Source organism: Ambystoma mexicanum, chromosome 10, assembly GCF_040938575.1.
Source record: "Ambystoma mexicanum isolate Mex_15411 chromosome 10, UKY_AmexF1_1, whole genome shotgun sequence".
Lineage (NCBI taxonomy): Eukaryota > Metazoa > Chordata > Amphibia > Caudata > Ambystomatidae > Ambystoma > Ambystoma mexicanum.
This window is the reverse complement of record NC_090932.1, coordinates 722,638,022-722,652,671: the sequence shown is the minus strand read 5'-3', so window position 1 is coordinate 722,652,671 and position 14,650 is coordinate 722,638,022. Positions and strand designations below refer to the sequence as shown.

The 14,650-nt window shown below is 43.9% G+C and overlaps 1 protein-coding gene across 1 annotated transcript in view; it reads right to left on the bottom strand.

Moving 5' to 3' along the window:
- Positions 1 to 1,185: 1,185 nt before the first annotated feature.
- The window catches only part of LOC138493219 (carboxypeptidase B-like), a 36,402-nt gene continuing 22,937 nt past the window's right edge, over positions 1,186 to 14,650 (bottom strand). The window contains exons 10-11 of the mRNA XM_069620368.1: positions 3,784 to 3,868; positions 1,186 to 1,416 (exon numbers count right to left, since the gene is read on the bottom strand). Coding sequence (XP_069476469.1) covers positions 1,232 to 1,416; positions 3,784 to 3,868 — 270 coding nt within the window. The 3' untranslated portion in view covers positions 1,186 to 1,231. The remainder of the gene's footprint in view (positions 1,417 to 3,783; positions 3,869 to 14,650) is intronic.

Sequence of the window (14,650 nt, the reverse complement as noted above, 5' to 3'; positions counted from 1 at the left end):
TTATTGAAAGCCATGCAAGTAAATGAGTGTTGTGCAAAAAGCACTTTTGAAATAACATGAACATGCCAGAACCTGAAGTGAGGTTGTCAGAGCGCACATCAGACTGAGATGACCTATTTTTAGATTTTGTTTTTGTCTTCATGCACATTAAATCGAAAATAGGTTTCGAGTATGGAGGTGAACAACAACAGGCATATTTGCTCTCCCACGTGTTTTGATGTGGACTCAGTCTGATACGTGGACAGAAAGAAACAGACTTTGCAGGATTCATTTTGTGTCCAGCCGTTCCTTCACCAGATCTGTTTGTTCATATCGAAGTTTCCGATCAGAGGTCAAGGTATTTTGAAGAATGTCTTGTTACTACTACACGACTATCCAATTATTGTTGCTCGCTTACAAGAGTTTAAAGAGATGGGTTACCACCATCTTTGTATCCTTCCAAGGTTGTGCTTCATTTAGTTACGGGCATGCTGGGGCTATCCTGTCGCGGTATTATCCAAGATACGTTGTTCGATATGGACTGCCAGTAATGGTTCCATGCCATTTTGCCCCCAAAAATACTTTGATATACTTAGGAATATTACTTCAATGATTTTAACTTATTTTTTTAATTTAGGGGAGCTCCCATGCCCCTCATTCCCCTTCTCTACTACCCGTACTACCCGTACCCCACCCCAAATCCCTCTCCACCCCCTTTTTTCCCCTTAACCCACAACTACAGATACCATCTTTTCAGAATTTATTGGGGGAATTCGTTTTTTTCAGCATGCTAAATGTATTATAGTTAAAACAAATGCCCTTCCATTAACCTGGCATCAGTGATCCCTGCCATGCTTTGGGTACCGTGTTGCCAGGTTGGCCACCAATTGCTTTTTCTCATGCACAGTCTCCCAAGAAAGCTTCCAGACAGATACACAATTTCACCACTTAATTTGAATATTCCTGTAGTAAGCCCTGAGCCAGAAGGAAATTCTAGGTGGTTCTTGCTAAACATTTCTACCAGCCAATGAACCATGTTCAAGTTTTTATCTTTCTATATACAGTGATCCTCTTAAATAATAATTGAGAAACGCAAATATATTGTTTTCAGCACGTTTTATTTTCTACCAGCCAATGAACCATGTTCAAGTTTTTATCTTTCTATATACAGTGATCCTCTTAAATAATAATTGAGAAACGCAAATATATTTTTTTCAGCACGTTTTATTTTCTTTAGTAAAGTACTTCTCGTTTACACCTTTCTCCGAATATATTCAGAAATGTATTTGACTGCCAACATGGTCTCTTCGCACGTGGGCTTGATCTGAGATTCAGGCAGGGCAAAACCATACCTGCCAGTGTCACGGAGCTCAAAGGTAAATGCATATTTGATTCCCTGATCATACGCCCAGTCATCAGAGCCACCTGCGGCCGGATCTGAAATACAAAAATGATGAGAAATCAGAAGCAGAAACATCGCAAAATATTCATTTGCAAATTTAATGCTACTTTCAGTATAAAATCACAGTGCAGATCAAAGAAAACAGTGGTATCTCATTTATATACATTTCCCAATATTTTCTGCGGAGCTATGGTAATATTTTGGTGTGAGATTTACATTCATCGGCGGTCACAAAAAGGGCAATTTGCCTTAACATTCTGATAGGAAGTGTTGTTATATAGGTATTGGCATAGATGACCTAATGCCAACTTGACCTACTCCCAGTTGACCGCATCTTTTTGACCTAATTCGGTAGGTCAAATGGCACACTTTAATAAAAAAAATAGTTGGGTGGGGTAAGGGAATAGATTGAGGTGGGGGGGGGAGTCAAGGGGTGTGCAGGCGGTCCCTCCCGCATTACGGGGAGTTGCGGGGGTCTCCCGCCGCGGTAGGTCAAAAAGAATTAGGTAAAAAAAATTAGGTCAAATGGGCAGTAGGTCAAGTTTTTTTTAGGTCAAAGAACCCATATCCTTTATATTTGCATTGGCAAAGACTCAGAGCAAACTTTGCAAGGGAGATCATAATGCCCTGCATTTTGGGACTTTTGTAGATTTTGGCTCATATTTTTGCCGTGTCCTCTGTGCCTCAAGCCACTGTGTGCGGCAAACGGCACATGGCTAAAGTCCATGCCTGTCCACTTCATATACAGTGCATAACCTCCAACCATGCCCAGTATAGCTGTTCAAAGGACACGCTTGGTGATCAGAAGATGTCTGCAGCTAATTCCCTGTGTGACTGGCCAAGCCCAAGTATTTTGCATGGCCACAAACCACAACACCCTGTAGGTGGTGCACATAAGGCATGGTTAAAATCTATGCCCTGCGCAACCACATGCTCCTGTACTTGACATGCATATGCATAAAACATGGCCGTTCAGTGAAACAGGTGAGTTCAGGAGTAGTGCATGGCAGGATAGTTAGTATTGGTTGTTAATCTAAAGCAGAGAAATGTGTTGGTTTTAAAGTTTTGCATCATGATTTTCAATGACTGTGGCATTAATCCCTGTTCCAAGGGCTGGAACGTGGGATAACAGCCCAACAGCACAAGTTATAGGCCCGAGCGAAGCAACGGCAGATTACGATGTCTCCAGGACATTATTCCCAGTTCCAGCACTTGGAATGAGGGATTAAGGCTATTAGCACCCCGGGTTGCCAAAGCAGTAACCCGGGATGCAAAAAAAGAAAATCATTTTGCTTTGTACAACGGAACGTGCTCTGTGTCCGGTTGTACGAGGATAAACCGTTTTCCAAGATGGTTGTCATGGAAAGGAAAGAGGGGCTCAGTGCGGAACCCCTCTTCCCTTTCCATGGTGGCCTACAGGAGTGGGAAGGAAGGAGCAGCGGCGGCGGGGAGGGCCACTGCCGCAGAGATACAGTAAGTTGGGGGGACCGTGGGGGAGAACAAAAATAAATAATGGAACATAAGGTGGGGGGTAATGGTGGCAGGGTGAGCCGGCCGCCACATGGGATGAAATGCAGGCGTTCTCTGGTTGTTCATGCCCGCGTTCCTAGCCACCTGATTGGCTGGCTTCCCCCACCAGGGTGCTAAACAAATATAGGTGTCATCCATATATTTGTCTATATGCTATATTTATTCTTCGATTCTTCCTAAATGCTACATTTAAACATCGAAAGTGATTACTCATACATATGTTATGAGGAGCTAGTTATTTGCCATCATATATTCAATGGCTGAACTTTGGACTAGCAAACGATATTTTTCCAGTGCCACAAAATATATAATTGTAAAATGAATTAGTCTATTATAAAAGGCTTAATATTGGAGCCCACCCTCTAAGTGCAGGACCGGGAGTTGAACCTGAATTGCTCTGCTCGTTGCCACTGAGCCATCCAGGACACTTTTTCTCACAAAAACTTGAAAAGAATAGTTGTGCCACATGCTGCACCTATGTTATTTTAATTTGGAGCTTAGATGTCCTGGATATGAGGATTTGATCTGTTAAAATATTTACCAATTTATTCCGTATGCTAAGAGCTCAAATAAAGATCCCCCGAAGCAGTAGCTGTGCCCCATTAGTGGATGCACATATCAGACCACAAAGGAGAACCCCGACCTCTTAGAGTATTCGCAGAAACCGAGAATGAAGAGGGTATTATTTAAGTATTATGTCGCATGCATTGTAAGCTATGTGTTCTTCTTCTTGGATCTTGGGTCTTTTCTGCTGGTATTTCCCAACGTTAGTTGTACAAATCTTTTGTTTACCAAATTATAGAATGAATAACTATCCAAATGTTGTTTTAGTAATCATAAATCCATGAGGCTATCATTCAAAGGTAACTTACAGATGGTTGCTGCTCCAGGACCATACGTGTATTTGGTGCTGTACAAGCTGGTGAGTTCTCCGATGGCAGCCTTGGCAATCGTGTTCTGAAATGATAACAATTCACACACATTTAATTCCAGTCTAGTTTATTTTAATTTTCCAAACCATGGTTCCACCAATTTTATGGCAACTCTTTTGGGAGGTTGTAATAACTTGTTTCTGATTTAGGTAAACGTTGTTTTACAAATCAATGTGGATCATATACAGGGCGCATGCACCTGCCGGAACTTTGCAGCAACATGCTGCAATCAGGGGTCCAATTTACTATCTTAAATATTGTTTAACTGGCGTTAAAAGGCGAGTTTTGAATCACAGTTTGCATAAATAAATGAAGAGCTTTCATGTATGTATGATTAAAGTTAAACGAGAAGAAATCATTCCTTTTTACAGGGGTTTAACCAAATTACATTTCTCACTTTTAGCATGAATAGCTTTTGGACTCCTAAACTAGTGAGGATCAAAGGAGTTCTGAATGTCAACAGTGATTGAGGCAAGCTTCTATGCCAGGGCTGACGAAGAGCGCCTTATCGGGCACTGGGCTATACTATTTCCCTACTTTACCGGTGGTTTGGGTGAGGTGCATTGGGATCTGATCAGAGCTTCATGGAGGGCAGACTCTGAATGCTCACAAGGCCTAGTAGGACCGCCTCTCTCTGTCATTGTTATAGTTGCCTTTCACTCCCATGTTCCCTCCCAGTTGCCCTGTGGACCCTTGGAAACACAATTTCCTTGATGTATAAGCACCTTACAAATCCACAATACATAAATAAATAAGGTTATTCTCCCAAGCCACTGTGTGTCACTCCAGGTAGCAGAATTTAGACTTTAAAATATTGTCCTGAAGTAAACATTTGTGAGTTAATACCCTTACGCTGGCGCCCATGTCATATATGGGTACCCTTTATGCACTATGTGACCACCCTATCAGATTCCTTGAACAGCTACACCCTCAGCAGGTGATGGTTAAGTCAGAACCCCATAACTATTATGCTACCCTAGGCTTTCTGCCAAAGTATGTTTAATGAACCATTTACTTATAATTATGACTATGTAGTGTTTTATTTCAACCTGTTGTTGTATTGTTAAATGCTGAGATCCATAACTAAAATATTAAACAATGATGTGCTCAATTCTAATGGACTGCACTCTCAGGCAAGATATCAAATACTCCAAAAAACTTCATTTAAATGCCAAGATCATTTATGTTTATATAAATGTGGCTTTTAGTTGAACATATCATAATCTGAACGCAGTAATACCTTGCCGGGATAACCTCTTGTAGTTATTTGCACCATGGCAGGTTCAATCTCATTGACATTTATAATAAACGACACCCAATGCAGTTGTTTAAATTAACCAACGTGGGATACTTAAGTACATGTTTGCAATGTGCATGCATTTCTAGGGCACATGCACCCTCCACTTTCTGAAATTTCTAAGGACTCTACTGTGTACTTTCTGACACACTCAGATCAGAGTGGATGCCACTTTCTAGATTGTCGCAATATTCTCTTTTGTTTAACTTTGAGGACCTCGTTTGAGAGAAGTGGAGTGGTTTCTGTTTGTGAATGGACTTGACAAACTCTGCCTGGGGCTCTGTTTGTCGTGTGAGTGTTACAGAACATTCAACCACCTACATGTTATTAACACGCTCCAATAGTTGACATTGATAGGACATATTTTGGGCCATGCATATGATCTCCGAGGTTATCGTTTGATCACATTGAATTGATTATAACCTTGAAGCCTATAACAGGTAATGCTATTCTTCAAACAGATGGTTGAGATATAAAATCGCTGAAAGGAAAAAACAATTTCTCTGATTAGTCAAGTCGACGCCAATCTAAAGTCAGTCTTATTTCTCTGATTAGTCAAGTCGACGCCAATCTAAAGTCTGTCTTCTATAAGCTGAGACATCTTATTCACTGGATTCCAGGAGTGGACTGGGAACCAAAAGAGGCCCTGGAAATAATGTTCAAAGCGACCCCATATTACACATTTTCAGCAGACCCGAGTCTTTCCCTATGAGAACATTTGGAAACAAAATATGTTACAACACAAAAAAGGCGTAGGGTGCAGATGGCCGCTGGGAAATCTCCAGAGTTCCCTATAGGCAAGTCCACCCCCGCTAGAATCCCAAGCTTTCAATGCTTTGGGAGATGTTACCCTCGCTCTGCTCGATTACGGCAATGGCCGCGTGCGGGCCTCTCCAGAGACATTATGCCGCCTCTTTGGCTGATCCATAATAATGAAGAGGGAATGATATTGCGATTCCAGAACAGGAATCATGTCTTGAATTTAAGATGCTCACTGAATTGGCTACAGTACAGTACATGGTCCAGTTTAAGTTAAGATGCCAAGCCCACCATGTACTCTTTGAAAACGCTTCTTAAATATGTCCATCTGCACACCCATAACCATGGTCATCTGAAGATTTCACAATTTCACACAGAGAGCACTAAGCCTCCGTGGACTTCATGAGGCTGCCATTTCTGTCTTATCTCAGTGATTCTTGTGTCTCCGATATGTCCACAATGTCTGATGCTTCATTTGTATTGCTATCCTTTGGAAATGTCCTCTTTTGCAAGTACAATGACTGCACATTATGCATATATAACTAAGGAATCATATTGGTTCAACATTCCAATAGCATTAATAATATAAAACAAACAAAATTGTAAATAATTGTAAATTATACATAGCACATTCACTACCTCGATTTATATGTCAAATCACTAAAAGCTTCACACAAGGCCCTCCATGCTTTCCCAAAGTTGCAGAATTGCTAGTATCAAAGTGCTGTCTTGCCCCTTCCAGAATGTAAAGACAGAAGGTTGCACTTAGCACATCATCTCTGGTTACTATACAATTGGATTCCAAGATAATCTAATGCAAAACAAATTATATATTAATATTTTAAGGTTCCAATTTGTTCCAAATTATTACATTGTGCGTCTTGTATTGGGATATTCTGGCAACCACCTGTAATTTCGACCATTTTAAATTGATTCAAACAAAACGTCTGGAAACAATGGGCCTCATTACGACTTTGGCGGTAGCCATGCCGCTATTGGCAGCATGGCTGCCGCCAACATCTGGTCCGGGTCCGGGTTCCCTGAATGGGGAATTACCAGGCCATTCCAAGTTCGGAGGGCCCTGTAATTCCTCCCTCCAGGAACCCGGGTCCGGACCTTCCCCATACCCATTTGAGCCCCCATAGGGCTCAATGGGAGAGGGAGCAAACAACGGGCCGATTACGAGCGGCCCGTTGTTTGCTCCCTCTTCCCATCGCGGACCCGGTGAGGCGGAACGGGTTTAACGGGTCCGCCTCCTTTAGCGGAGCCCGTTAACCCGTTGCGCCTCAGTCGTAATGAGGCCCAATGTCTATTCATTGTAAAAGAAATGAGAGCCATTCAGGAAGCCATTTTATTTTTGTCTTGCATTATTTGTATATACTCCAAAGAAATTGATTATTCCCAAATTCATGAGAATGTGTGATCAATCGCATTTTTTAATAGCACCTTTAATTTCTACTTTTGCAGGGAGGCCTTCAAAACCTTCATTGAGCAACGATTTAACTGTATCACAAAAGCTTTCTTAAGATATTTTTCTGAATGTTTTAGGGAATACCTTGGCTCAGCCACATTATCCTTCATTTCCTTATTTCTAGTAAGAACAAAGTACCTGCTGTCAAAATCTTAACCCCCAAAGGAACAGCCCTTGTCTTAGCCTGAGCAGACCATGACATCAATGTCTATTCAGCATAAATAAATGAAATTGGGGAAACTTGGGTGGCCAATCCCAAAACCCGTCAGTTAATTTTGACATCTAAGCTATTAAATCAGAGAAGATTGTCATGAGCCCAGGCTTCCGCACCTTACAAGATGCTTGGGGACAAGTTTAGCTTTAAGTGCTACAAAAGGCAATGCACAAAAGCCTCAATTACTTTTTAAATCAAAAATAATTAAGGCATTCATAATCTACATTGCTTTTAATTTGGTGTTTGCACAGTTGTTGGCAACCCTTGCCAATAAAACAAGCAACAAGAGATTCATGCAATACCTTGCCAATGGGGTACGTTTCTGTGCAGTTGACACCGCTCCTTAGCATGCACAGTGATATCGAGGAGGCGGGGATTTGGTAAATATGGGATGGAGGATTTTCCTTTTGCCTGACATGGAAGTCATAGTCAAAGGAGTTGACTATAAAAATGCCATCGTAATTTGCTTTTCAAATTATTGCAGCCAATGATATCACCATTTCCCAAAAAAAGTAAAGAGCATGCAGAATGTTGTACTCCTCTCCTGATGTCGGGATCTAGATAGACATCTGAAACCTAGGCAACAATACCTCTGTGGCACACCATACCCGACCTTTCCCGATCATCTGCACTGGCACCATTCAGAAGTTGTTAGTTGGCATTCTTGGTCGAAATTCGTTCAAATTGACTTAAACATGTATGGGGTGAAGTAAGGGAATAGAGCGGGGGAGGGATCTGGGGTTCTCCCCCTGCATTTTCGACCAAGAAACGACCCCTGAAAATTCAGTCAAATGTGAAAAGGTCAAAGATTTTCGACCAAGTATACCTAAACCATAAATACATTTCTTGCAAGACTTGCTGCAAAAACTATACCTTAGTTCAATGCTCTTTTTATTTGCTTTTTTCATTTTGATTCAAATACACTGGTGGCCGGACATGCTTTGAATGGTGTGCTTGCTGTTTGGCTGCAAAAAATATAGTTTGTCCATCCGCTTGGCACTGGTTACTATTTTTCAGATAGGTGAATTTTAGCCACCCAATTGGTCAAGACAGAGTAGTCTTACTTACACCATGATTTAAATATGGTCTAAAATATGCTTCTGTGCACATCATTTGGTTTGTGGCAAAATGATTTAACTGGTATGTCACATACAAACCCATCACTAATTAGAAAACCAATATTGCATTGATCTGCATTAATCCTGCTTTCTTCAGCAAATGTATATACCAAAGTAGCATAATTTGACAGAGAGCTGGGCAAGAAAGTTCACCATTGATGCTCACGTGACTTATGGGCTTGAACCATAGGCCAGGGTTCAAAAGAAGATAAAGGGACAATAACTAGCTTTACTGACCAACTTTATGGTCTAACCTATTACTAGCCTGCCAGCATTATGATTCCTCTCTCTCTCTCTCTTTCTATCACCTGCATTACATTCCCAAGTTACTGTCCCTGTTGATGCCTTTGCTTTCAATTAGCTGTGTTTTGAGAGAGTTAAGCGGAGGCCGATAACAGTAATTATTGACTGCATTCTCCAGAGGTTTTGCTCTCAATTCTCCCAGCAATGTCCTTACAATAAGATCGACGCCTGGAGGAAAGTTCTTCGTCACAGTGCACCACATGCTTTGTATTCTCAAAGGCAGTTCTTTACTCTAGCCACACGCCGGTCGTTAGGTTGCGGTACCTATGTGTGCCAGTCCCCTAGGCAGAGCCGGCCTTAGGGGGGGGGGTGAGCCAGGCGACCGCCCGGGGAGCCACGTTCCCGGGCGCCTTTTGCCCCTGCCACGCCAGCTCGGGGGAGTCTTTCAAGGGCTCCCCCGAGCTGGCGTTGTTGGACAGGGCGCAGCAGGCGGCATTTTACTGTAAAAGGTGCCCGCGCCAGTGGGTGCATTTAAATGCGCCCCTCCGCCGTGGACACTGTTCACAATGAAAAAACGCCATTAGCCCCCCACCACGCCAGCTCCGGGGAGTCTTTCAAGCGCTCCCCCGAGCTGGCGTGGTGGCAGAAGGTGTGGCAGGCGCCACATTGTCATTGAATGAACCCGCAATGGCGGGCTCATTCAATGACAATGGGGTGCTCACGGCACCTATTTAACCTCCTCGCCGGAGCAAGGAGGTTAAAAAAAAAAATAGAAAAAAAAGTTGACAATCTTGGCCTCGCCCCCTACCGCCCCGCCCCCTGTTAGCCAGAGGGGCGCGGTGGGCGAGGGGGGGCGGCAGTTTGCCCAGGGCGCTGCTGGCCTTAAGGCCGGCCCTGCCCCTAGGCGCCTGCTTTCTGAAATAAAACCTCACCTTCTTTCCATTATCTCATTGACATGCTGCCTTCCATGCCCCACAATGACTGGCTTCTTCATAAAATCATTTTGACAGTCTCCCAGCTTCTAATTATGTTTTACTTAATGTCCCGCAGAAAGTACAATGTGTCAGTTCACAGAACCCTGACTAGACACTGGAGGAGCTTGGAAACATCTTCAGTGATTTCCCCTCTAGACATCTTCCGCTTCTGTTCAGGAACTTCTGGGAAGGGACGTGTTGTGGTCTATCTGAGACCTTGGCACGATTTGGGACACATTGGTTTCAGTTAAAATGACAAGTATCTACGCGCAAACTAAGACGGGGTGCTTTTTTCTTTTTTTTAGGTTTCTTTCAAGAGAGGACCTTTTCTTTTAAACGTTGACTGCTTAGATGTGCAGAATGCATTCATTCAAGACATTGTGTATTGAGATTTCCAGGAATGGTCGTATTAGGGGAATTGTTGCCAGGCTACGGCACTGACCAGTTTATGACCATTTCACAAACAGAAGGTTTTACATAACTTGTATCTTGAGACACATTACAGAAACATTGCACTGCTACGAGTGCAGTGAGCAGTGAGCCAGCAAGTGTCCCCGTGCGCAAAAATAATTGTCTTTCGATGCATTTGTTGCACTTTACACTAGTGCTAGGACTGAAGCAGACATTGCTTTGGTGCAAAATTATTTCCAAAACATGTTTTTTTTACTAGTGCAGTTTGTGTAATTCCACTTACAATCTAAACTCCTTCTTCAGAGTGCTATATGAACACATTTCAAAACTCGATTATAGTTTATCTTCAATACTCACATTTAGCAAGCACTGGAATGAATGTATAATGCCAGCACTTTTTTAAAATGTAGGTTAGGATTCTCGCTCAGGGGTCATCTTGTGGATGGAATCAAGTACTTGTTACATCATGTTCGCTGTAGGGGAATGAGCTACCTCATCAAGAGCCTTTTCCAAAGAGCAAGGGTCAGTGATGGACACTGTTCATTTTAATTCTGATGCAAGTTAAGTCTATTGGAGGAAATAGGCCATATTGCATAAACAAGCACTGGCAATGCCAGTAGTTTGGGCATTTTTAGTTGTTTATTGCATTTTTCATTTAGCATGGAGGGAAGGAATGTGGAATGACAGCACAGGGAAGAAGACATGACAGCATGGGAGAGAATGAAGACCAGCACCGAAGGGTGAGGAAAGCACTGTCGGTGATGTTGAGGGGGGTAAATAAATGGCAACATCGGGGATAATAAAACAATCCCATCGATGAAAGCTAGGCGTGCAACGGTACACAGGAGCACTGTATAACATTTGAGGGACGGAGTGACAATGCAAATGGGGGAAGATTGAAAGGGCAAGGGGGGAAGAGTGACAGTGCAAGGGGTGGTGGAGCGACAGTGTAAGGGGGAAGGGCCAAAACCACGAGGGAAAAAGGGGTGACAGCACAAGGGTGAAGGGGAAAAAGTACAAGGGGGAAGGAGTGACAGCACAAGGAAGGGAAGGGGCAACAGAGTAAGGTGGTCAGGGAGACAGAGTAAGGGGTTATAAGCAACAGCACAAGGGGGGAAGGAGCCACAGCACAAGAGGGGAAGAAGCGACCGAGTAAGGGGAAGAGAGTGAAGAGGGAAAACCCAACCATACCCTCCCTCCCGATGGACCAACCAACCGGAAGAAGTATCCACGACAAAAAGACCACTGACCGTACGAGTTTGCACCAATCCCCACTGCTCCCACCATCAGCATGCACCATGAAAGATACCCGGTCAGCCGACCATACAACCCTTCAGTGGTAGGAACCATACCCAAAGTGAGCGAGGAGAGACAAGGCCGAGATGGGGAATACTACATGGACAGGATCGACGAACAACATCGCAAAAGCTATGCTGCAATTCATTAGAGACGTTGTGACGCCATAGATATGTTAGCCAGGAGGCACACGTGCACTCCACACATTCGGGACATTCACACACCAACCCACACGAAGAATACCTGCGTACAGTTCTATGAGATAGAGGACGGTAACATGTACATATTGTCTGGACATTTATTAATTTGTCACTTAGGCCACTACAGCACCGCAGAAACCCAAGATGCCAGAAGAGATCGTGCACATGCTTGCAGATGCTACTTGCTATTAACCCTATGGAAGGACAGGAGCACTCAAGGGACCTCACCGACCATGTCTCATTCTAACCTAGGGACATTATGCAGAACACCTATTCAGAGCCGTAGTAGGCCTCAGAAAAATCCAGCAGGCCAGGATCATCTCACAGTACCCCCTAGCAGTGAGATGCTGTGCATGCAGAATCGCCACGGCAGACACATCAGCAGCCAAGGCCACGATGTTGCAAATGACATTCCACACCCACCAAGCCAAGATGATACCAGCCCCAGCAGGGACCCGTCCATGCAAAATACAAAATAATCGAAGTAATTCAGCCTCACAAACGGTGGCATCACACGTGACCCAACCAATCTGACAAATTGCCAAAACCTACAGGCTGGGAAAGCACAAGAAGCTTCGTGCCTAAGGCCGAGTTTGCAACAAATTGCAACATATCAGCAATGATATACACTGGGAATGGCATGCTCTCATGGCAGTTGTATACCCACACCATTGTTACTCACTGTCACATAGTCCAACATTGTTGATATACATTATCCATGACCAGGTGTCTCGCAGGTTGGGAACAAAGTTTGTCCCAGGTTTTGGGGCCCACAGCCTGGTCAATCACCACACTGGGGCCTAGGGGCAGATGGCGGGAATCACTAGCCAATCACCGGGAGGGCTAAGGTATCACTTTCAGAGTAGCAATTCTTAATAATGATCCAAGCGCACCACCTGACCCAGTGGCCCCTCTTATATTGTGCACTATATGTCCCCATACTGGACCTACCACTCAGGGAGGCAGTCCTGTGTGGTGTTAGGTTCAGCGACAGAACTTGTTGAGTGACGTAAAAAGCAATGTCATTTTCCTACAAAACTGGGCTGCGAGCCGGAGAATTTGAGATTTTGCCTGGAGTCCTCCATGTAGATGATCCCTGTGGTTTGTGCTAATAAACTGCAGAAACGCTTGCTCTTTGTGTGGACCTCGACTTCTTTGGGACAAGGGAAGGAGTTAGGGCCTTCCGTGAACAGGAGGTACGCGGACCTAGGTGCGGTTCTGCCGGCCCCAGAATTACCCTAACAAGAGCGACAGAGCAAATGGGAGGGAGTGACAGAGCAAGGGGAAGGAGTGACAGTGCAAGGGGGAAGGAGCAACAGGGCAAGGGGAAATGAGCAACAGCGCAAGGGGGAAGGAGCAACAGAGCAAGGGCAAAATGAGCGTCAGCACAATGGTGGGAAGGAGGGACAGTGCAAGGGGGCCAGGAGGGACAGTGCAAGGGGCTAAGGAGAGACAGAGCAAGGGGCGAGGGAGTGACAGAGCAAGGGGGATGTAGCGAAAGGGTGGCCAGACACCAGGTGTGTATTCTTTTTGGATTGGTGGGAAGAGGGACCTACCTCAGACAAATGTGGAGGGTGGCTAGACACCAGATAAGAGCTGTTTGACACAGAAAAGGCATTTGTTTTCCTTTTTGGGGTAGAGGCAGGGGCCAAAATATACACAGGGGATTTAAGGGTGGGCATCAGGCAGCTAAATATTAGGGACCTGCACAACATAAAATTGCACATGACTGTGAACAACAGGGCTATATTGTGCCTCAGGATTTTGAGTGCCATCATAGACAACTCGAGTTTCACTTCCATTGCCAATAAGTTGTTAGTCGATAGTACACCATTGTGGAATGTAGCTCTGTTTTTCCAATTTCCCATCTACAATTCTATACATAATATTCCAAAATGTTCATCTAACTCTGCGATTTTTAACAGAAAGCTATAGTAAATGTAATTGGTCATTTGTACCGTGCTTAATATCCAGAGATTTCTAAGCGTGGCCCTGGGGCTCGAACCTGTGTTGTTGAGCGTCGTCTTGCTTCCAAGGTGAGCGCATTGTCCCTGAGCCATCCTCCCGAGACATATATAATATAGGGTTTGGTTCACAGATTTATTTTATAATGTCTCAATCCCAATGAAAAGCACTGTAAATGAGGCATCACCTCACTGAGGAGGCCCAATCAGGCCGGAACACATGTCTAGGGTTGCTGATGGTACTCTGGTTCAGAGGAGAATTGCTTAGCGTTTTAGTTCTGGGCCTCCCTTGTGGGTGGGAACAGACTGATATGCAAATGGTTATTTCTCTTATGTGAAGCATGCAGAGAGGTAGCAAATGGTTGTAGATCCTCCTGAGCGGAATAAATTCCATAGAACAGGTTATTTCAATGAACCATGTTCGTTCTCAGTACAGAGGCTCCGACAACCTTGCTTAGTTAACTGTTTCAGCTAACAGTATGCACAAATGACACAAGGGGCAATGGTTGGGTACCTTTTTAGTGTCACAGAGCTCATTGCTGACTTCCATTGTCCATTAGCAATGTAGGGGTGGGACTATTTTCTTTTTGTGCTAAATGATTTTCTAGTGCTGTCTGTCTTGTATGCCTTCATTTGGTATGGACCTATGTCTTAAAGGGACTGGGCTTGTTTAAGGCATGTTTCTGAAAAAGCATGGGAGCTAATTCACAAAGATTTGCACAGGAGTGACTTCAGAGGTGCTTATTAGCCTCCCTGATTTGCACCTGACCCCTATTTTTGATTCACAAAGACAAACATAAGAGCAAACCTGCAGATGCCAGTTACATCTTTGAGATCCTCTTGTGCAAATGCGAGTAACA